General features: G+C 43.0%; 1 protein-coding gene across 2 annotated transcripts in view; it reads right to left on the bottom strand.

Moving 5' to 3' along the window:
* The window catches only part of rxraa (retinoid X receptor, alpha a), an 87370-nt gene that overhangs the window by 30107 nt on the left and 32650 nt on the right, over positions 1–24613 (bottom strand). For both annotated transcript variants that reach the window (XM_019893884.1, XM_019893892.1), the window contains one exon: positions 3831–4069. In XM_019893884.1, coding sequence (XP_019749443.1) covers positions 3831–4069 — 239 coding nt within the window. The remainder of the gene's footprint in view (positions 1–3830; positions 4070–24613) is intronic.

Genomic DNA, 24613 nt, shown 5'->3' on the forward strand with positions numbered 1-24613 from the left:
CTGTGTCACGCTTGACACACGTCAAGCCACGCTTCTCCATCACGTGGCCGATTACTTCAAAACAAAACGCAGGAGCTCGCAAAATGAGTAAAAAAAAAACTGCTGGAGATCGCAAATGACGGCGGCCTTAAAAGTACGTTCGAGACAACTGGATTAAAGTTATGGCTGAATACTCTGAGATCGCCACAATAGCACTGTTGCTATTTCCAACATCCTACCTGTGTGAGGCGGGGGCTTTCTGCTGCAACGGCGACGAAAACAAAATTTCGAAGTAGACTGGACATAAACCACACACTTGAGGTGTCATTGTCTCCTATTACCCCGAGATGGGACCGTCTGGTTGCAGAAAATCAAGCTCGGTGCTGTGGTGAGTGGTCATTTTCATGCACTTTGAATTTGCGTTGTATCGTATTTTGAAGGCATTAAACATTGCCATAGCGATCGGAGTGTTGCGGCCAGATTAGACGCTCCTTGTGTTTATTATTATATTTCGAAAACGCCAGTTTTCATGCAGCTCATACCATATTATTTTGTTGTATTATTTCCGCCACACCTTAAATGCCAGTCCCTGAAAATATTGTCTGACATAAACCGGTCCGTGGGGCAAAAAAGGTTGGGGGCCCCTGTTGTAACCTATTAGTGGATAAATCCGAAATGAGACACGACGTGAAATAACGATGCAATCTCTCTCTCGGAGTCTCTCACCAGCGTATGACCCAAAACAAGAAGTAAGTAATTGCCTGCTCCTAATCGGAAGTAACTGTTTGCATAATAATCTTGAAATAAATAACTTCACCAAGATTCAACAAAAAAAAAAACATAATCATCAGGTCTGTATGTAAATAAACACACATACATAATCTCACAGACATAGTCAATGCAGTGCGCTTAGCCCCCACAGGTGGCCGTGTGTCCATCCGTCATCAGTGAAACGGGCAGCGACGGACTGAGAAGTCCGGCGATACATGATCGGGTTAGCGGCGTTGACAATGACGGACAAAAACCCACTTCCGTCAATGCTTTGTCCATCATTTTTTTAAAAAGTTTGCTTTTTCCTTGAAAAAATGGACTTTCCATCAGTACTGATGGAATCACTTATAACATTCATTTACCTCCTCAACAGCAAATCTTATGACTGAACATGTGAGATCCGATACAATATTACAATTGTTATTTTGTCCAGCCGCAAAGTCTCTCTCAATTACAGCGCATTACTTTTCTTGAGTAAGCTTCCTAAAATTCTCATGAGAACTGTCTATATGCGGTAAGCATTTGGGGGCAGTTTCACAGGACGCTGCTGTAGGGGTTATGGAAGAATACAGACCCCGTTTGTGTGACTTTGCTCCAGTTAACTCGCAGAACAGTAGTCAGGCGAGTGTTGTGATCAAATAGCAGTGATCGCCTGATGCAATTCATTCTCCCATGTCGCATCACTCTGCATGACCAGAGACGTGTATGTCGCCAACATCTCAACCCTCAGAATGACATTCTCACATCAAATTGATGTTCTCCACCCGCAAAATGCAACACCGAACAGCTACAGTAGTCTAAGATATGCAAACATTCATGGATTAAAGGCTCAAATCATCAAACATTAGACATCGCCCATTGTGTCAGAGAGAGGACTTTGCAGAATTTGAATGCGTGATGCATGCTAATGAATGCATCGGTCTTCTTGCAATAATAGGGCCGGGACTTCAACACATTCATTTTAAATTTCATGTGCAGGAAAAAAACAGTCCGTTTAAAAATAAGACATTTGTTTGTACTTTCCTATTCCTGCATTCTTGGCATCACGGAACCTGAAAACATGTTATGAGAATGTCCATCCATCCATCCATTTTCCACCGTTTATCCAGGGTTGGGTCATGGGTGCAACAGCTTTAGCAGAGAATCCTGGACTTCCCTTTCCCCAGCCACTTCTTCCAGCTCTTCCTGGGGGATCCGAAGGCATTACCAGGTCAGTCGGGAGACATAAACTCTCCAGCATGACCTTGGCCAACCCCGGGGCCTCATGCCGGGGGGACATGCCCGGATCACCTCATTAAAGAGGCGTACAGGACGCATCCTAATCAGATGCCGAGCCACATCATCTGGCTCCTCTCGATGTGTAGAAGTGGCTTGACTCTAACCCTCTTCCAGATGACCGAGCTTCTCACCTTATCTCTAAGGGAAAGCCCAGACACACTGCGGAAGAAACCTTTTTTGGTCACTTGTATCCAGGATCTCGTTCTTTTGGTCACAACCCATAGCTTGTGACCACAGGTTAGGATCGGAACGGAGATGGACCGGTAAATTGAGAGCTTTGCCTTTTGACTCAACTCCTTCACCACGGCAGACAGCTACAAAGTCCATTTAGAAAAAAAAACAATCATCGACAGATCGATAGATCCATTTTGTACTCCGCCTAACCTCACGAGCGTCACAGGCGTGGTGGAGCCTATCCCGGCGGGTAGTAGGCGGGGGACACCCTGAACTGCTTGCCAGACAATCGCAGGTCACACACAGACAAACAACTTTCCGCGCTCACACGCACACCTCGGGACAATTTAGAGTGTTCCATTAACCTGCCATGCATGATTTTGGAATGTGCGAAGAAACTGGAGTACCCAGAGAAAACCCCTGCAGGGACGGGGAGAACATGCAAACTCTACGCAGGAAGGTCGGAGCCAGAATCGAACCCTGCAACTCTGCACTGTGAGTGTGTGTGCGTGTGTGCGTGTGTGTGTGTGTGTGTGTCTATATATATATATCTATATCTATCTCTATATATATATAGATATAGATATAGATATATTATATCAATATAAATAATGCAATGATGGAATATTTTGTGCATGTTTGGAGGTTTGAAGGGCTGTATCAAATGCTTGCATAGACAGCTTTTTTTCTTTTATTTTTCACTGACGAGAGAGAGAGAGAGAGAGAGAGAGAGTTTTAAAGTATTAATATATGCTTGAAAATCGACTCTCTAGCAATTAAAGGAAAAAAATGTTACCATAACCATAGTCCAGACTAGTTTGAAACTCAGAAGGGAGCGATAAGCCCTCCAATTGTGTGAATAGTCCATTGAAATAGTTTCACATTGCACAATTATTAGCAAGCACAAAAAAGGGCAGCAACTGCATTTTAAAAGAAACATTCAATTTTAGATATGGCTCAAGGCGGAAATTGGGCCAATGCAGACTTTGATGTCTTAATTGTGTATGTGTGTGAGAGTGTGCGTGCCCTAGTATAGGCAAGTATGTGTGTGCGTTTTAATTCCAAAGAAACTAGTAGCGCACATTGATGAACGAAAATGACAGAACGGGGAAGATGATGCAAAATAGATGAAGGGGGGGAAAAAAAGACGACCGCAGAGAGTACTGAAGAAGATTAGATAGATAGAGGCAATGTGTGGAGCCAGACAGTGACAAATGCGTCTCTGATACGGCAGAAGAGTGACAGAGCTAAAATACTACTATGGATTCCAAGTTGAATAGGCCTTGATTAACTGTGGCACGGGGTCAAAGCAGAGCCTCAGTCTGATGGGGCTTACTTAGGAGAATTAAGTGTGTGTCACAGTCAGCAATGTGCAATTTGCATTTCTGAGACACATCAATAAAATTTGAATTAATGGGACAGCTGTAGTTTTTTTTTCCAACCTGACAATAAGAAAAAGGAATGAAAATTGTGAAATAAATGTATGAATAAAGAAACTTTGTGTGCACGCGTCTAGCATTTTCGACTAAATGCAAAAAGCACATCCTTAAACTCTGACTTCATTCCAAGTTTACAGTGGCAAGCAGCAGCGCATGTATGCATGCGTCAGTGTCTGTTCCAGGACTCACCTGAGGGCTGACGCTGGGGCCGTAGCCCATGCCGGGCGAGGTCATGGAGTGGGGGCCCATGGGCGAGCTGATGACAGAGAAGGGCGAGGCCAGGCCGTTCATGGGCGAGCTCAACGTGCTGATGGGAGAGTGAAGAGACCCGGAGGGCCCCATGCTGGTTGGACTGAGCAAAGATGGGTGCATTCCTCGATGGGAAGTGGGTGAGCCCAGGGGTGAAGAGCCCATCTGACCTGATGAGTCTGTTCACAGAGGAAATGACAATCACTCCATCACGATTAACGACACAACAGACATGAACGTATCACAACAAATCCTAAAAGGTTGATCAATAAAAACATTGACAGCATTTCACCATTGGAGAACCAATACAAAAAGACTGGACCAAAAAGTTGAAAAAGGCCGAACAGAGAAAAAGAACATGACAGTGACACTCCATTTATTGTGGGGTGGTATACTACTGTACATACCCACTTGCAAATGGGGAAAACCCACACTGAAGAGAGACCATATAAAAATCTTATTTAAAAAATAGTTTTAGCCCTCCGACACCTTCTAAAATGTCCCCGAGTGGAACGTAATTGCAACAAGTGTCACTTATACAAATGTTTAGCACCCTTACTCTCTGTTTTAGTGCAGAATGGTAACAAGACAGTCTCTATTTCTCACATCTGACCAATAAAGTACCGAATACCTCTCAGTGAATCAACGAAACAAGAATGAATGAAATATAGCTAGCTCAATAGCAAGCAAGAACTCTCTCTCTCTCTCTCTCGCTCTCTCTCTCTCTCTCTCTCTCTCTCTGTCTCTGCCTCAAAGAGAAAAGTCCTACTCTTGAGAACCCTCATCCCATCAGCTGTCAACAAGCAAGATACGGAAGAGGCAAGAACAGCGAATTTGGTGATAGGGTCATATGTGCACTGATAACAACGTCCCGTCGCCCCCTGCTCATGTCATCTTTCAGCAATGCCTTTCACTCAGTATCTTTTTTTTTCAGCCTCCTGAAAAACTTCCTTTCCATCCTTGTCCTTGTTCACTCACTTTATCAGCTCAAGTGTGTTGGACCATCGACACAAGAATGATCCGTGATGATGGGTGTTCGCCATGTGCCGATTCACGGCACTGATGGGCTTATGCCACATTGAGACTCTGGAGTGCTACTAGTGGGTTTCATTTAAAAGGAATGAAAGGAGCCTTTTTGATGGGCTATGATTTAAGGAGGCTTTGACCACTCCCACAGCGGCGGAGCAGTTCTTCTCGCAGCCGGCCTGCGTTCAGTGGCGAAATCGGGTCTAGCCTGCTGTTAGACTCTCTGAATTAAAGCAGTTAGATGTCCGATTCCAAAACACACTTCATGACTTGCGCGCGCATGTTTGCTTTTTTTTGTCCAGGGGCATTTTGTAAAAGAGGGTGAATCTTTACATCCCTGTGTTGTGCCTTTCTCAGCGCAGCAAGCTCGCTGCCAACTCAACTCAGCCCAACGTTTCCCTGCACATCCTGCTTGCCTCATGAGCACTTCCTGTGAGCGCATACACACACACAGACCTCATCCTTTTGAAAACAAACACACATCCTTCTTAATAAAGGCCAAACAACAGCTCTGCATCAGGCTGTATTAGTTCAGTGTTTAATCCTTTGACTGATACCCCTCGAGCTTCTATCCCTCCAATTACATTTTTTTTTCCACCCGAAAATGCGCCCACACACATAATTCCTGCTCAAATAAACAAATAAATAAAGAGCTCTCCGTGAGCCAGCAATTCCCACAACCCCTTTCCAATTGAGTTTTAATTCAGGCAGATAAAAAGGGCTGTGGTATTACAGTTGCCAATCTGCCATTGTAGGTCTCAGCAGGGGGTTCGCGGGGGGCTTTGGGGAGGCACTCAGCTGACAGATTCCCAGCCAGTTTCAACTTCTATGGGGATAACAGACTGGAAGGTGGATCGTGTTCGGTCCCATTCATCCTCTCATACTCCCTCCAATCCCTTTCATTTGGATGAAAGCAGAACATTTATCCAAAAATGGCAACACCCTCTCAGATAGTCATCTTTCAGATTCACATGAATCAAAGCATGTTCGCAAAGCGCTGCAACAAAATATCTCACGGTAAAACAAATGCATGTCTGCATTTGCTTGTTAATTCTTGCTCGCCAGAGTGAAACTGGAGCCAGAGGGGAAAGTGTTCTCTTCATTTCCTGCCTTCACACTCGAGGATGGAAGGGCAAAGAAAAACCATCGGAAAGTGTCCTAAAATTACTTTTTGAAAGTTGTTGCGGCATCCAAGGCGAGAGTGGCCGTCATCCAGGTTTCATTCATGCCAACATACACAAACACAAACCAATTGAAATGGGGCGCAAGACTGCATCTGTGTTGTTCGACGCAGCCTGAGCCTGTCAACCGATGTCAATGTAGAGAATGACAGCTGGAATAAACAAATTAGGAGCAATCTCTCCTGCAGCCCATTGCAGATTTCCCTGTTCGCCGCCTCCAAACTCTATACAAACACCTCTTATTCCCAAACAATGCTTCTTCCCCTCGCTCCTAGCCTCTGTTGTTTGGTATGAATGCGCAGAGGAAATTTGCCAATTTGTGCTCTGCTGTTGCAGTCTTGGATGTTTCATATAAATGGATGATTGAGAGGATATGGCTTGTTGCAAAGGATAAAAGCATCCTCCAAAATCACCGCAAAAGTGTGATTATGATGAAACACACGCAACACTGTCCTGTGTTGTGTGACAGTTGTGCTTTTATAGTGAATATCAGAACAGAGAATCACAATGCTGGTGAGTGGCAACCAGTACCGAAAAAAATACAAATACGATTCATGGGTTGACTACAGAGTAAATAACAGCCATGAGTCACTTATGCTTACGTTCGTGTAAACTGTGGCTCCTCCGAGAGGAAACTGGTCAAAAACTGTTTGTTTGTTTGTTTGTTTTCTCTTCATTCAAGGTGCCAAGTATATTTTCCCATTTTTCACAGGGACTTTTAGGAGAAGCAGGTGAGTCAGTTTTGAAAATGCACAGAGCTCCACAGCGGAGTCAGGATGAGACGCTCATCATTAGCATTTCTCCAGAAGTCATCAGAGGAAGCAGAAAGGAGAGTGGAGAAAAATTCAGCAACAATCCCAAGCGAGTCAGACCGTTGCGTAAAAACCCAGAGCTCAAAATAACACACAAGTTGGTATAACAACTTCATTTTCGGAGTCTTTATGCTGATATCTACATCACCATGACAACAGAGAGCTGATATTTCATTCAATGTTCCGTGGAGCACAGTGGCTCACTGCTCAGTCAATGTCACGCGACCTTACCTCTCAATAAACAGATTGTTCATGAATCATCAAAGTTCATCAATAAGAGATGTATTATTTTTTTCAAGTGTGGGACAGTCTGATTGTTTGAAAAAAAAGGTCACAAAGTCAACGGACCCTTTCAAAATAAAATGAAATGAAGTGATCATATGTAGGAAAATACTGGCATTTGAAGCTTCCTGTGAAGCTGCTATCACTGACCTGTTTTGATGATTTATAATAGGACCTTATTACAAAATTGACACATGGGTACATGCTAAAGGCAATAACAATGCAATGGTGGATAATTCAAACTAATAGCGGCAAAGGGGAAGAACAGAGGGTAAATATTACAATGGCTTTCCAATTAAAAACACACTACATGTTGGAGGGGCCGGGGGGGGGGGGTTCTTTTGCCTCTCACATTCCTACATTCACAGTACGTTGAGAGGATTGAGCAAGGTGCCTGTCAAGACACGTTGCGATCACAGAGACTGGCTAAAAAAAAACGAACAGCTGAGCCTTGACAACTCAAATCAAAAGTATTCAATCCCTCTTTGGGCTGCCTTTAACGCCCCTATCTGCTGACATCCACGATCCAGCTTGCAGGCTCAAATGTACCTGTAGGTGCAAAACAAACATTTCCGAATGTAGACTAGATGGCAGAAAAGAACCAAAACGGGCCACCCATCATTTTGCAGTAGGTGGGCCACAATCATTTTGATACACAGTGTTGATATAACCCCATTCTGCCCTCATTAAAGACTTAAATATTTCCCTCGCCCTCCTTATTAGTTGATTTCTCTCCTCCAGTTTTCACACATTGCCCAAATATGACGTGGATGAAAGCAGAGGCTTTTAAGGCATGCCCATGCCCTTTGTGACTTTTAAGTGTCTGAAGAGGCTCTGTGGCTGGCCATGGCCGGGTGCCAACTACAGCCACAGATTACTGGAGCTATTGCAAACAGTTCGACGACTGGCAGCACTCCAGTCTTCTGATATGGCCTAATTGTTCTCTTCAGCTCTCAAGTGTGATACCGTCATCTCTGGCTGGGAGCTCACAGCAACGGCGCTGTGAGGAGAGCGGTGCAAGACAAGCTTGAGCACACTTGGCTGAGAAAAGCAGGTTGAAAAGACGTAAACAAGCCGACATGCTAAAAGTATTGCAAGATGATATTGGCCCGTCCTGATTCTCCAAAAATAGTGAAAGAATGTATTTGGTCTTCAAATCCACCTAAAACAGTTTCCAATTCATTAAGACTACTGAACAGAAAAACCTGTAACCTGATGTTCGGTTTGTAGACTGAACCTGCCCCCACCCTCCCCCACTGTTGTGTGAATGAATTTTAACTGGTTACGCAAGCATATTAAATATGAATTTTGTCGCTATTTAAAGAAAGGCTTCAGAACAGAAGGTGAGTTGAAATTGGAGAAAATGATGTGAAGCCTCAGCCCGAAATGGCCAGAGAGCAGCGGATTCATCCATACTGGATCACCTACTGTGTCTAATCTGTACTCCGGATATGTGTCACTGAAGAGAACTAGTACATCTATTATGCTGCAGCTGGGCTCAAGAAGTAGAAGCACAGAAAGTACTGTGAAAAAGAAGCAATACACAAATGAAAAACAGCCGGATCGCCAAACAACGCTGGCTGTCCTTTGGGTCGGCTACTTATAACAGGAACATCAAATGGACAATAGTATTTTAATCAAGAAGAAGACCCAGAGCAATAATTTATCTCTGTGGCCTGTGGAGCAGGCATCAGGGGGATTACATTTGCAACAGATGCCCGTCTGCTCTCTTTGAGGACTCGTTTCATGTCAACGTGACGTCGTGCAACTACCAACAGCACTAACGCTAGCTTATCCGTAAATGACTGAGTAAAAAAAAAAAAGAAAAAGAAAAAAAGAACAGCTGTATGCGGAATTCTAGTTTAATTAAAAAAAAAAATTAAATGGTGACGAGGTGATCCAGTGGTTAGCACGTCGACCTCACAGTGCAGAGGTCATGGGTTCGATTCCGGCTCCCTGTGTGGAGTTTGCATGTTCTCCCCGGGCCTGCGTGGTATTTCTCCGGGTGCTCCGGTTTCCTCCCACATTCCAAAAACATGCATGGCAGGCTGATTGAACACTCTAAAATTGTCCCTAGGTGTGAGTGTGAGCACGGATGGTTGTTCGTCTGTGTGTGTGCCCTGCGATTGGCTGCCAAGCGGTTCAGGGTGTCCCCCGCCTACTGCCCGAAGACAGCTGGGATAGGCTCCAGCACCACCCCCACACACCCCCACGACCCTTGTGAGAATAAAGCGGATCCGGAAAATGGATGGATGGATGGAAAAATAAAAATATAGTCGTGAATGCAGGTTCAGAAAGTAAAAACGCTGCCCTGCCACAGTTTGACTTTAGCCACAGGTGCTTCAACTCAAGCGGCAGGTAAATGAGCTCCCCGTGAGTTTCTACTTTCTGGAACCTGGATTTGAGACCTCTGGTCATGAATTGCACATCTGTATGAATTCAAGTCACCGTGGCAGTGCAAGGCTGACAGGAAGCTCTGATTCATCAAGCTTCCTCTTTGAGGTGAAAATCACCACCCGGGCCCCTTTATCTCGCTCTCTCACTGCCAAAACACACGAGAAAGCTTTCGGTCAAATCGCCCAAACACAGGGAGAGATAACATGACTGCAACAGCAGCACTTGAGTGAAATCTGATCTTGCGTTCACATGGTTGTTAGCTTTGCTATCAGATGTTTGACTTGATAAAATTCAACGTTAGGGTGATAAACTGCCTCAACACAAGTATCAAGATGCAGCTACGTTCCACTACTCCTGTACGAGTACGAAAGGAAACACATGCAAACAGCGGAAATGACAGCACGATCGTGGCAAAGGACACATGCACAGCACATGGCGGAACCTTCAGTACTGTTCAAAAGTTTGTGCGCACCCTTTTTTGACTGGTCCTGTATTTTACACCGCGTGCATATCCATTTGGGTTGATTGATTTTGCCAATAAATAAAGTACTCAGGTCCGGTGCAGGTGGTGTGTTTCCAGACAGACTGATGCATTCCATGGATTTTCTTGTGATATGGAGTCTACATTTGCAGCATTATTAAGTTGTCAAGAGGCCTTAAACCTGATTGATGGTAAAAGCTCTTTCTTTAACCTACAATTACAGTCAAGTGTCTGTTTGAGTGGAGATCTGAACTATTGATACATGGGCTACATCCACATCCTGAAAATGCACGCTCACACAGTTGAGAAGAGTTTGTCTCTAAGTGCTTGAATATACTCACACACTCATATATCAACAGATACTTTCAGAAAGCATAGTCTTGGATTGAAGAAAATAAAGAAGTCGTCATGGTAGCTAATGCGTGACGCATCACAAATTCAGCATGCAGCCTCCCGTAAGTCACAACAGGGATTTACAGCACCAAAAGGTGCAATAACCGACCAGGATTCAACCTTTGGCCACAATGTTATGCATGATTCTAGTTAAGTTGAGCTATTTTAAACTGAAAAGAAAATAGTTTCTGTCACGGATGAAAACGGAACCAGTTGGCTGCTATAACATGGGGTTCATTAAGAAATTCACTTTGACACCGGGGCGGCCCAGTGATCCAGTGGTTAGCACGTCGACCTCACATTGCAGAGGTGCAGGGTTTGATTTCAGCTCCGGCCTTCCCGTGTGGAGTTTGCATGTTCTCCCCATGGGTTTTCTCCGGGTACTCCGGTTTCCTCCCACGTTCCAAAAACATGCATGGCAGGCTGATTGAACACTCGAAATTGCCCCTAGGTGTGAGTGTGAGCGTGGACAGTAGTTCGTCTCTGTGTGCCCTGCGATTGTTTGGCAACCGGTTCAGGGTGTCCCCCGTCTACTGCCCGAAGACAGCTGGGATAGGCTCCAGCACCCGCCGCGACCCTCGTGAGGATACGCGGATCGGAAAATGGATGGATGGACTTTGACACTCTAAAAGTAGAGTATTTGAGAAGCAGCGCACGCTCCCTGCCAATACATTTCCAAATTTTTACAAAGCAATCAGCAGCTCATACTTGAACTGTTTCCATTTGCACTCACTGACGCGATGGACTCCGGCACGCCTTTTTGGGGCACCGAACAGCATGACTGAACAACTCCAAATGATCAGGGTGAAGCAGACTGCGTTGGCAGTGTATTTGTGAACGCGCCGATCATTAAGGAATGGGAATTTTGGGGGCAAATCTGAGCTGTACTGTTCTTGGTCTCGTTTTTTTGTCAATTACATTTCCCCCCAAAATGCAAAATATACTCCAGAGTGACATTGTTTTTTTGTTTTTTTTTGTTGCATGTTTTTGACTGCTGCTACTGCGGAATGACTTGCAGTCCGAAAAATAGGGTATATAATTCTTTTTGAAGTGATCATAGTTACCCTGAGGGACATGTAATTGAGAAAATAATAGCCAATGAGAAAGAAACCTTTCATTCATCTTTAATTATAGATGCTTTTTTTTTCATGGTCTTCAGCAATGTAGTCTGTGTATTGAAGAATGGGAAAATAAACAATCATTCCTGTTCTGGGAGGCACTCACCACATCAAAACAAGATGCTGCGCTTGTGCATCCGTGCATGCGAAAACAGCAGGATGAGGGCCGCAGCAGATGTTGCTGACCATTGCGCACATGCTAACCCCTATCTGGGAGTTGTCGGGCTAGGTATCATCGCCCATAAAAAGTGGACACGTTTCTCTGTTGTCAAGGGATTGTCTTGAATTCATTTAATGACGAACATCTTAGTCCTCCAACTGCATACGTTATTTTACTTGGCTCTCATTTCCGTGTTTCCTGAGCTCCATGACCCGACATTCCCTTTTCTGTCTCCCTTTCAGGAAAAAAAGACCGCCGCTAAAGTGAAAAGGAAAAGGAGCAAAATAAGCAAAAGGATGCTGGAATCGATAGAAAAATAAAGGGTGTATGTAAGATGTATATCGAGCTAAATGATTTCGAAGCATGTAGCCGGGTGAAGAAAAAGCAGCCTCGGAAACATTTTGGAACCCTTGGGGGCTTATCGGAGTGCAGGTTAATGGGGGTGGGCTTCGGTGGCGATGGGAATGATGTGTCTACGTGCTGCAGGAAGAGGCTTCGTGGCCCAGGGATACATCCACGCCTCGCTCAGGAAGGAGGGGTCGCACATATCTACGTGTGTGCACGAGTACAGCATGTCGTGTGTGTCTGTGGAGTGTACTTTGGATCAGTGTATTGACCCGCAGCAAGCAAATACATCTCCCTTGATTCCGCTAAAGACACTCTGTCCAGTACACACTAAATATGTGAACTATTGGCCCATCGTAAACAAATAAGTTACATGCTCGCTTTGACTGTACATACGAGCTTGTTCAAGTGATGTTTTTTTTCAGTAGAGTATGCGTATGCGTGAAATCTTTTTTGGGGCTTTAGTTGCATCTGCTTAAGTTAATCAAAAAAAAAAAATAAAAGCCTCTTTGACGGTTTCAATAACCGATGAGTAGATTTTATTGATTGTGGTAAGTGCTTAAGATGAACATGGGAAAGAAAAAACAAACAAACATTGACTTAAACCTGTAAAAAGCTTGGATTTAACACAGTAAATAAGCTGGGAATGTTGTTACCAGCCACTTCAACGAACCAGTTCAACTCATAACTTTAAAGACACTGTGTGTGCCCCACAGGTGGCTGGAAGTGTCTGGAGTTAAGTGCACTAGAAAAAGAGGTCAGAGGGTCTTTTACATAGACCACTTGTCAAAAGTTTGGACACACTTTCTATTGCTCTTGAATTAGAGGCTGAGATGGTGAGCGTGGGGTTGCTGAATAAAAATTATCCACGCAATTCATCCATTAGTCAAAGGTAATTTAAGCTAATTTGATATTTGGGAAGTGCATATCTAACTTGTTGCATTATTGGGTATGAAAGGTTGGTGAGCCGTGCAATGAGAAGAACACAAATAGAAAATCACGACAATCAACGTGTCAATCAATCTGGTGACCCTTATCATCATCCGAATTGTAATTTTGTGACCTCCTTGACATCTTAAGCACAACCTAATACCTTGAGGAAGAGCTCGAAAGGAAATTACAAAACAGGTCGTCCACCAAACGTCGGAGGCTGACCGCTCAACTGTTCTTCCGTGAATTGAACAGGCTAACATTTCCACAAAATGAATTCCAAAATATTGCAGGAAGCTTTTCGAGACAAGATAGAAGTCGGTCCATATTTTCTCCCAATTTTTAGTTCTTATCGATGTCATGGCCAGTTGTCCCATTGCATTTGTCCGGACAGTGTTTGATTTTTCGTCCCTGGTGCAGAAATGGAATTGCTAAGCAGTTCTTCAAGGGGGCTCGGGGCATGTTTTGAAGATAAATGAATACATAAAAAAAAAAAAAAAAAAAGCGAGTCAGCATGAAGGTGGCCAACAAAGAATTGTAAGCATGAGCAGGCCTCCGCGTGGACCCGCTGTCCACGGAGATGAGAGAAGAGTCAGAGCCGACTGTACTCTCTTACTCTTTCATCTCTCCCTGGTGCTGCTCAGGCTCCTACATTTCATTTTCCCATTCTCTCGTTTTCATCTGTTCCTACTTCCCTAACCATTTATTTCCACATCCTTCCAGTTGCATGCTCTGTTCATCAGCGGAACTCCCAGGAGATGAGAATAATCCCAGTTTGAGGCATAAGTCTTTCATGTTCTAGCGAGAGTTCTAGCAACTCTGCATCATCTGCCCGGCCTCGCTGCGTCTACGTTCTTCTCCCTCCATCCCCACTCGGTTCTTGTCGAGGTTCTTTTTCATTATGATGTAAACCAAAGGAGCAGGCAAGACATGGACACCGAGGCAGAACATGAAACAAAACCAAATCACTTCACCATAATGCTAAAGTCCACAAACAGATCATGGCAGGTTTGACCCTGGAATCAGTGAATTGACTTCACATGATTTTCTTTTGAGATTTTCTGCAAAGTGGAGGGCGTACATTGTCCCATTTACTCAGGACCCGAACACAAGTTTTACCGTCAAAATCGAAATAAATAAATAATAAAAAGTAGTGCAATGCAAAATGTTTGTCACGTTTATATTTGTTGCCTGGACAGCTATTTTTACAACACAAATCAAAAATACATCAAGTGTCCGGAAAATTGGAAGAACAGGACTACAAATGCAATCCTGTTTACAATTCAAACATGAGAAAAGCCGTCACTTTGTACCACAAGGCAACAACACCAGTATTTTTTTGTTTTTCCCAGCACTTGAACGTTGAACAAGGATCCCTCAGTGCTGTCAAAGGGCGAAGAACATTTTTTCCGATGATGCAACTTGCATTTGCTTTGACAGTTGTGCTGGGAAAGTCATTTTCTGGAAGGTCTATTTAGCAACGATAAAAAATCCAGACACTTTTTTTTTTTTTTTTTTTTTAGCTTTGCCTCCCATGGGCTAGATGCCTGATTTATTTTGTTGGGATTGGCTGCAGGACAGCGACCAAATAACGAGGGTGTTATGACTGGCATGGGCAGCCATGCTTGAAAGACACAAGTGTTGTTCATCGGTTCACCCTGGTTTTCGCCGTGGTTTTGGAAGGAAGACTCTTCGGCAGTGAGTGTGAGCTACTGGTGCCCGATGCATGCAAGTGAAAAAAAGCAGAAGGGAGGGAGGGGAGGTTGAGGGGCATGGCGAAGAACACACCACCTCAACGGCCGACCTGACAGGGTCAATCTTAACAGCAGTCAACTGAAGACGGCCAGTCTGCTGACTTCTGTTGCATTCGCACTGGCGGTTGTCCAACAAATACATGTTGTCCGGTGAGCCTTTCAAAAGGAATATCGACTTGGGTTTTTCCACTACAATTTGTTTCAATTGCAAAAAGAAAGAAACGCTCAATACCAAGTGTAACTGCCATTATGATCAACGGGGTTAAGTACGGACGCCGCTCATGCAAATTGTGCATGATGCATTTATGCAGAGAGCTACTCTATAATGACCTGGACTGACCTGGTAAAGGACAAATCTCTTTATGACTAAAGACTCTTTGCTTTTGTTGTTTTCCATTTATTCTTTAAGAGACAATTTCTGAGTTCTTCATTTCACTCGTATGCCCTTGCGACGCAAAAACACATTGCGAGGCTAAAAAACGACATTGGAGTTTCACTCAATTTTTTTTCCTCTCACTTTGTGTGTTTAAGAGGTCTTGGTTGTGTGAGTGGGAGACATCCAAACAACACCAGGATAAGCCGCGTTACAAATTAATGGGGCGGTCAGTGACAGATATAAGGCCACCGAAAAATGCAGCTCTTCCATGCCACACAAGGAGAAATCTTTTATATGGGGTTCAGATTCATGTAATGCGCTGAAATTCGGATGCCTGGCCATCTGTCTTTTCTCAGCCTGGTAAAACTCTTTCTGCTCTGGGAGTGTCAGTTCGGGCTTATGAGTTGCGGGACTCCCACGGTCACGCATTGCCTCTGGAGATAAGTCATGGATCTTTTACAAACACACATTGATATCCCACCCACAAAAAATACATGAAGAACACGCCAATTAGACCAGGAAGCAACAGGCCCAAAGGCCTCCATTTTTTATTTTTTTTTTTGCAGTATAAATAGAACACATCCATGTTTATACATGCAAACACATCTTGCAAATGTATGCACAAAAGCCCACCACGCATAGGCACGAATGCATAAACATACATAGAGCAGGGAATGATCAAATGATTCTTGAATCCAGTACCCACCTTTATCCACCCACGCACAACACACAAACATTGATACTTGGTTAATAAACACAACTTGCCTAGCATTGCATACAGAACAGGACTGGCACACAACCAGGAATGGAAAAACAACAGTTAAAAAAAAAATAAATAAAAAAAAGGAAGAGATCGAAATGTACAGATGCTAATGTGGCATCACACTGACCTACAAAAGAAATTACTGGCTAGGCATACCCATTAGAGCATTTTCGGTGTACATCGCACTTTGTAAAACAACAACAACAAAAAGAAACATGTACAAGCGCACAGTCAGCTTGTTCTCTCTGGGCTACAACGTGCTCTTACGAGCCTTTGTCAGTGTACAGTAGGACTGTGCAATATATCGAAAGAATATCAAGATTACGATAATGGCCTATGCAACATGCATATGGCAAAGACATGCAATCATTTTCTTATGGAATTGTATGCTTTTATCTGAATTTGACCAGTCAGTCAAACCAGTCAATAGTTGGATATTATCTCGGTGAATTACAATTAATTAGCTGACAACACATTACGCTTACTTATTTTGCCGCAAGAAAAAAAAAAGAAATGAATTAGCTGACAGCACATTCCGCTTACTTATTTTGCCGCAAGGAAAAAAAAAGTACTTCTTTCATCAAATCATAAAAACGTACGTGTAATATCCTGCAATAATATCGATATCGAGAAAGCACACCCAGGACAGATCATCTGCCAGTCACAGTGCATCAAATCCATTTTTTACAGGGAAGTCACAAGAGGATGACGCTCAACGGAGGTGTATTTGAATAGGGCAACCGGTTGTCTGTATTCCCGGCTCGATCGAAAATATTTGCCGATCGACGTCACATGGCCCAGAGTTACACGAAACAGCTGCCTCTGAGTCAGGAGCTGAGATGAACCTGTCGGAGCTCAGTGAGCTGCTGTTGCGCCTCCACTTGACGCTGACGGATAGCTGCCTACGGTTCCTGAAGGGCATCGTGAGTTTAATCACCTATAACCGCAATTACCGACATACACGTCAGACTCATAAAGCACTGAAACAAGATGAGAGTCTCCCTCCCATCCACCCCTTGGCACACATCAGCCAAATTCCACTAAAGCCAGAGGAGGAGCGACACAGCTGAAGGCATAAGCCCCGAGTGAGAACCCTACCTAGCATGCTGCATTCGAAAGGAGAACCGAGTTACCTTCATTAGCGCTTTTAACACACTTATAATCCATTAAACAAGTCATAATGAGCTGAATGTTAAGTAACGGTGCCTTGAAATAGATGATTCAAAGTGTTGAACTAGCGCATTCCGCCATTGCCGAAAAATACAACATTTACATATCAAATATGGAAACCCACGAGCACACTGATACCTAAAGTGTTCATGTGAGCGCACACACCCTTAATGATCACATAAAAAGCTCATGGTACACAGTAAGACAGGCCTAAGGATGGATTAAGATGCAAGCCTTTATCAGTGGGTTCCCACAATCCCCTGTGGAATATCTCAGCTCTTTTTTTTTTCTCTTTTTTTTTTTTGGTCCACTCCCTTCTTCCCTTTTCTCCATATAGTACCTTGGGGAGAGTGCTATGAGAAAAAATAGGCAAGAGCAAGAGGAGAATGAGGACTACTTGAACACATGACCTAATGGACAGCCCACTGACAGAAGGTTAGCTCCGTTTTTTTTTTTTTCTTTTTTCTGTTCGGGCTGCTCGACAGTTTAGCAACAAATGAGATCCAAAGTCATCATTACGCTCTTTGAAAGTCACGCGTAAAAGTGCAAAGGGGGCGGGGCGAGGGGTCACATTTTATTCCGCTGGTGAATAGCATACGCCGACAGGGGTCACCCAGTCAAATGGTTATTATCTGCAGTGATTGGAGATAATCGAAGAAGAGGAATCACATGATAAGCAAGATTAACCCCTCGACACCGACGCTGTCATGAATGCAGCATCTAAGCCTTGACTTCAGTGATCAATCGGGCATGAGATCCGATGATGCAAAATTCTGACAGCAATCATAGAATGAATCACGCTCAAATGAGGAAGAGCTTCTTTGATTTAGGAATGAATTGCAAGCAAAATATGAGATGTCATTCTCAGTTAGCATTGCAAGGAAATAGCTGGACTTTCATTAAACGTATCATCAAGAAAACCAAAACGGCATGTCCACAATACCGTAGGTCACAGGTGTCAAAGTCAAGGCCCGAGGGCCAGATCTGGCCCGCCACATCATTTTATGTGGCCCACGAAAGCAAATCAAGCATGTTAACTTCCATGATGCTTGTTAAAATCTGAACCAAAATTTCAAATTGTCATTTGTAATCCACAATAACACTCATTATTCCTGAATGCGGATTTAAAAAGTAGCTATCCATCAATTTGTTGTGCGCTGTGTATGTAATATGTGGAGGTGATTAAACATTTAGATGGTTTCCCAAAATTCATAACGGCATTCCAAGGGAAACCGGAACTACAATTTGGCCCGCGACAAAAATGAGTTTGACACCCCTGCCGAAGGTTGTTTTAATAAACTGGTGTACATCCGGTCAGGCCGCGCTGGGTGGCCTCACTGTGTACGTAAGCAGAATTTCATATGATTCCAGTCATAGCGGGCCAGTTTACACCTACACTCTTTTGCTGTTCAACAGGATATTTGGGAAAATCTTCAGGGTCAACCTTTGAACTCCACCAGTGAGTAGAGGGCCCAGCACGTCACGAGATCACCGGAGCAGTTGATTCATGACATGGTGGCCGCACAAGGCCGTCTCTGTCTTTCACACGCGGACCCCCTCAATAAATAAGCCCTTCGCTTGGGGCCATGAAACTAGATGGACGGGAACATCAGAGGGAAACGTCACGTTTTCTCTCATCGGTGCCACTCACACAGACCCGAGTGTTTTTCTCTGCTACCATCAACAACATTTCCCACATGATTGGCTCCAATTGAGTCGTCAGTCGCTCGCCGAGCTGAGGAAGAAAAAGGGTACGCCGCTCTGTGTGTGAAAGGTCAATGTCTCTATTGGGCAATGGCAGGCGGACACTATGTAAACAAGACTGGCTGAAAGATCAATCATTATCAATACAATTAAAGATTTTTTTTTTTTTTTAAGACCACATCAAAACTACGACAAAAACTTGTATCAGGGAAAGTGAGAAACAAGGATGAGCAACAGCGACTGGGCAAGACAAAAGACGGACAGAGATGTGGCGCGCGTGTGACGGTTGATACTTTGACAGATCGTTAGCGACCCGTGCGTATGACAAAGAAATTGCTATGCAATTCAAAGTTTAATGAGGGAAGGAAACAGTCCGTCACATTAAGCAGCCTTCACAGAAATGACATCGGGAGCTGGGAAAACATTACGGCAAGGTTCCAAGTCAAAGCAGTGGTTCCTTGTCATTTATCAGCGGCCGCTTGTACTTTCAAGTGAATTTGATTGCCCGTCACTCTGTTATGCATGGATCTCCTCCTGTTTCCTGTCAGCAAACAAACAGGAAGGCCTTTGAGTTCCTGGTGTGTCGTGCAAAGGGACCTGTGATATGAGGGAACATGCACTGTCCTGCTGCGTAAACAGCATTTGAATGTCCAAAAGTTTGGTCTTGTACAATGAAACATACCGTATTTTCCGGATTATGAATCACTCCGGAGTATAAATCGCACCAGCCATTAAATGGATCATAAAGAGAAAAAACATATATAAGTCACACTGGAGTATAAGTCGCATTTTTGGGGGAAATTTATTTGATAAAAATCCAACACCAAGAACAGCCACGGAATTTTGAAAGGCAATTGAAAATAAAAATAAAATACAGAACAACAGGCTGAATGAGTGTACATGACGCATAAACAACGAACTGAGAACATGTCTGGTATATTCACTTAACATATTAAGAGTTATCCAGATAACTAGAGCATAAAGAACATGCTAAGAAGTTTACCAGAGTATAAGTCGCACCCCCGGCCAAACTATGAAAAAATACTGCGACTTATCGTCCGGAAAATACGGTACTTGTGCACCCGTAAAATGGAAGCAGACGAAAATTTGCTGCCTGTCCGACATTTGAAAATACCCGACTGACGATTCGAATTACGAATAGAATAATTGTGTAAATTCTTCCATGCGTCGATCAAAAAAAGCTGGTCAGGAATAATCAACACACTTCAAATGCAAGGTGAAACCTTGCAACGTTCCAAATGAATGTGCGGAATGAAAGGAGAATTTGAAAAACGTGTAAGCGTCACCTAATGCCCCTATTGCAGATAAAATAAGAGAGATGCTGCAGGCAGCCTGAAGCCATAGCTCCAATTTTAGAACCTCTTTCAAGGATATTTTCTATAAATATTCCAATTAGAGGAGGGCTCCCCCATTCTCTTACGCTGCGCCGGAGCTGCTCTCATCCATGGGAGGCATCGGATTTCCACTTGTGTTCCGTACCATTTAATATAGAGGCGCAATGATTGCAATGATGTGACAACTAATCAATAATCACATCAATCATACTTCTATTTCAGAACTGATCCATCATTTGGACACCTTTTTTTGAAATTGTCCAAGACCTTATAATTTCAGCATCTCAACGGTAAATATTCCTCGCCTTGAATCAAAACAAAACCTTCGCTGTTACTTTGGGGAACAATATTTTTTTGGAGCAAAACCAACAACTGAATATTAAATAATTTCTTGGAGCATTTTGTACTGTCAATCAGGAAAAAAAATGAATTGATGATTAAAACAATTGTTAATTCCAGCCCGATTTTAACACCAGTCACAACTATATATTTTTCAGTCTTTTTAGAGGTAATCAGACCTTAAATACATGAGGCATATCGGATTTCCACTTGTGTTCTGTACCATTTAATATAGAGGCGCAATGATTATGTGACAACTAATCAATAATAACATCAATCATACTTCTATTTCAGAACTGATCCATCATTTGGACACCTTTTTTTGAAATTGTCCAAGACCTTATAATTTCAGCATCTCAACGGTAAATATTCCTCGCCTTGAATCAAAACAAAACCTTCGCTGTTACTTTGGGGAACAATATTTTTTTGGAGCAAAACCAACAACTGAATATTAAATAATTTCTTGGAGCATTTTGTACTGTCAATCAGGAAAAAAAATGAATTGATGATTAAAACAATTGTTAATTCCAGCCCGATTTTAACACCAGTCACAACTATATATTTTTCAGTCTTTTTAGAGGTAATCAGACCTTAAATACATGAGGCATGGCACATTTGCAGTAAACACCAGATTTTTCTTTTTTTTTTGAAAGGCACTCAAGCGGCGATAATGTGGTCCAAAGCTTTGTGCATCTTGACATCTGCTAATTTGCTTTTTTTTTTATGTTTATGGCTATCGTGGGTGCAGTTTGGCCTATTATCCACTTGAAATTGTCCAAGACCTCATAATTTCAGCATCTCAACAGTAAATATTCCTCACCTTGAATCAAAACAAAACCTCCGCTGTTACTTTGGGGAACAATGAACAATAATTTTTTGGAGCAAAACCAATAACTGAATATTAAATCATTTCTTGGAGCATTTTGTACTGTCAATCAGAAAAAAAAATCAACGAATGAATTGATGATTAAAACAATTGTTAATTTCAGCCCGATTTTAACACCAGTCACAACTATATATTTTTCAGTCTTTTTAGAGGTAATCAGACCTTAAATACATGAGGCATGGGACATTGGCAGTAAACACCAGATTTTGTTTTTTTTTTTGAAAGGCACTCAAGCGGCGATAATGTGGTCCAAAGCTTTGTGCATCTTGACATCTGCTAATTTGCTTTTTTTTTTATGTTTATGGCTATCGTGGGTGCAGTTTGGCCTATTAATTGCGACAAGAAAAAAAGGCATGTGCACCTCAAACACACATACTAATTAACTGGGTTCTATTTACATCAGTAAAGAGTATGGCAAATTGAGCCTTTACACACTCTATCAATTCCATTACAACAGCACGCAAGTGTTACAAATAATGATGCAACTCCTGCAAAGGTTAATGCGGCTAAGCCTATTGTTTACTTTACTGCCAACTTTCTGCTGTTTGGATTAACAATCAGCACTCACCCACTCCCACTCGAAATACTTCGTGGCCTCGAGTCCCTTTTGCGCTATTAAATAGCCCCACGCCCAAAAAGCTAGTGTACTGCTTTCCAAGGGTTTTGGGGCAACCTGGTAAAACGCATGAAGTTTAACAGGGGTAAATGTTTTCAGAGTAAATGACGCCGATTCATTTGGTAAATTCAGTTCATCGATTATTGAACGATGACGTGCCGGGGAAATGAAAAAAAAAACTTGGTAGCGCTCTGCCTGCTCTGTCTCTGGGGATCGTCATATGTCATGTAACACGCTCCATGGTGCGTTATTTATTTTCTTTTTCTTTTCTTTTTTTTCGTTAAAGATTTGCCTGCAATCCTGTTTTCCCAGCTTCCCTGTGCTTTGGCCCAAAACAGCAACATCCAAACAATTCCTAAAGTGGTCAACTACTGCTGTTCTTTCGACAACAAGAGCACAAATGTTCATGTAAAAAAAGTACATATGCAGTCGGACTGTCAATTAGGGTAAACTGCCCCTGAATTGTGCTGATATAACACATGAGGTAATACACGAATAACTAAAAGTTCAGCTGACAGTTTACAACCCATTCAAAATGGACAAAGTCAAACTTTCTTAGATAATGCGAACCATATCAGCAATAACATGCAATCTGATAACAAAAGCCTTTTCAAGCCGTTGTTCCACTGCTGAGAGCAAAAGCTAATAGTCATTTTGCAACAGTGCTGTAATGTGTGGTAATGGCTTTTAGTGGTTGAACATCCAAGGCAACAAAAGATTGAAGATTCAATGATTTAAAAAAAAATAAAAAAATATCTTCTATTACCACATCGATTAACACTCTCCGACATGTACGCATTCATTTGGGGACGAAAAGCACAGCAATCTCCGCAGAAGAGTAAAACAAAGCACGTCTGGGATTCTCTTCATTTTAAACATGTGAACTTGATGCCCGATACTGTCTGCCTGCTTGTTTCGGTTCATATGCTCAACCTACGAGCTAAGTTTGAATAATGGAATTGGCGGAGCATCAGTGTCTGCAGTGAGACGACTGCCACCACAAAAGTAAGCCGGCTGTTGTGTAATCATCAGGCTCATACGCACGTGCGCCGCTTGTGTATCACAATACATTGAGCAGATGGCAGGGAGGATGTTAAATAATCACAATTACATGCTCGTATTTTAACTGAAGTTACAGGCAGCGGCTACTGCTTATTTATTTTAATTTTTTTTTCCTTTGACATAAATGGCCTATGAAAGTCAAACCTAAGAAAACAAATGTCAAGAACAAAAGAAAATCAAAACAAGTCATTCGAAGGAGCGTTGCAATAATCCAGATCGGGGCCACATCCTGTCCTTGCAATCTTTACGATACTCTCAACTGATGATCCATCAATCCATTTTATAATGCGTTTATCATTACGAGGGTCGCGGACGTGCTGGAGCCTATCCCAGCGGTCTTCGGGCAGTAGCCGGGGGACACCCTGAACTGGTTGCCAGCCAATCGCAGGGCACACAGTGACGAACAACCATTCACAGTCACAATCACACCTTGGGAAAATGTTTTACTGATCATCCTTTTGATTGTCACAAATTCTCAAAGGGTGGCAAACAACAACATATTATCGGAATATAACTATTTATACAGTTTGAGGGAACCGAATTACACTCGATGAACTTTGCTTAAATCCATCCATCCATCCATTTTTCAATCCGCTTATCCTCCTGGAGCCCATCCAGCCGTCTTCGGGCAGTAGGCGGGGGACACCCTAAACCGGTTGTCAGCCAATCGCAGGGCACACACAGACGAACAACCATCTGCGCTCACACTCACACCTAGGGACAATTTAGAGTGTTCGATCAACTGCCATGCATGTTTTTGGAATGTGGGAGGAAACCGAAGTACCCGTAGAAAACCCACGCAGGCCCAAGGAGAACATGCCGGAGCTGGAATTGAACCAGGTATCTCTGCACTGTGAGGTTGACGCGCTAACCACTGGACCACTGGGCCACCCTTTGCTTAAATCGACATTTCCAATTCAGATTGCCATTTCAAAGCATCGGTTTTAACATTGACTTTGTCCCCATTGACAGTCATTCCTCACCGTGTTCACCCGATCCTCTCTCCATCACTCATCCTATCCCTAACCTCATTTCAAAGTCATGTCACCCTTGGTGAAAGACGACATGAGTCAATTAGCTCAATGTCAATGACTGTAATGGAGTTATGGCGCGATGCCCCCGTGGCGCCTGCGCAGCTTTTAACGCAGCCTTTTTCCACCATCACATTTTCCCCATTGACTTCGCTTTTACTCGAAAGGTCAACTCCGCGCAACAATTCCCACACCAATGCCTCAGGTATCCTTGCAATGACTATGACCTAGTTAATACATCATTCCGTTGCATCTCAAGACTTCACCAGATCATACGCATTAATACTTTTTTCAACCATTTTAATGAATCACATTTAGAAAAAAAAAACTTGCCATGTTAGCCAAGAGCAGGAACATAATATGGATTGTAATAAGGACTCAATATTTAGTGACTCAGCACAGTTCTCCCTTCTTGTTTGCTTGGTTTGTTAACAACGTTGGCCGTGATTCTAATTCCTGGCCACGGCAAATGTGAAACAATCCCTTTTTACATTTTTTTTTTTCCGAACTCAATTAAACTGTATCAATAGTACTTTAAAACA

Source organism: Hippocampus comes, unplaced genomic scaffold (genome assembly GCF_001891065.2).
Source record: "Hippocampus comes isolate QL1 unplaced genomic scaffold, H_comes_QL1_v1.1 scaffold123, whole genome shotgun sequence".
Classification (NCBI taxonomy): domain Eukaryota; kingdom Metazoa; phylum Chordata; class Actinopteri; order Syngnathiformes; family Syngnathidae; genus Hippocampus; species Hippocampus comes.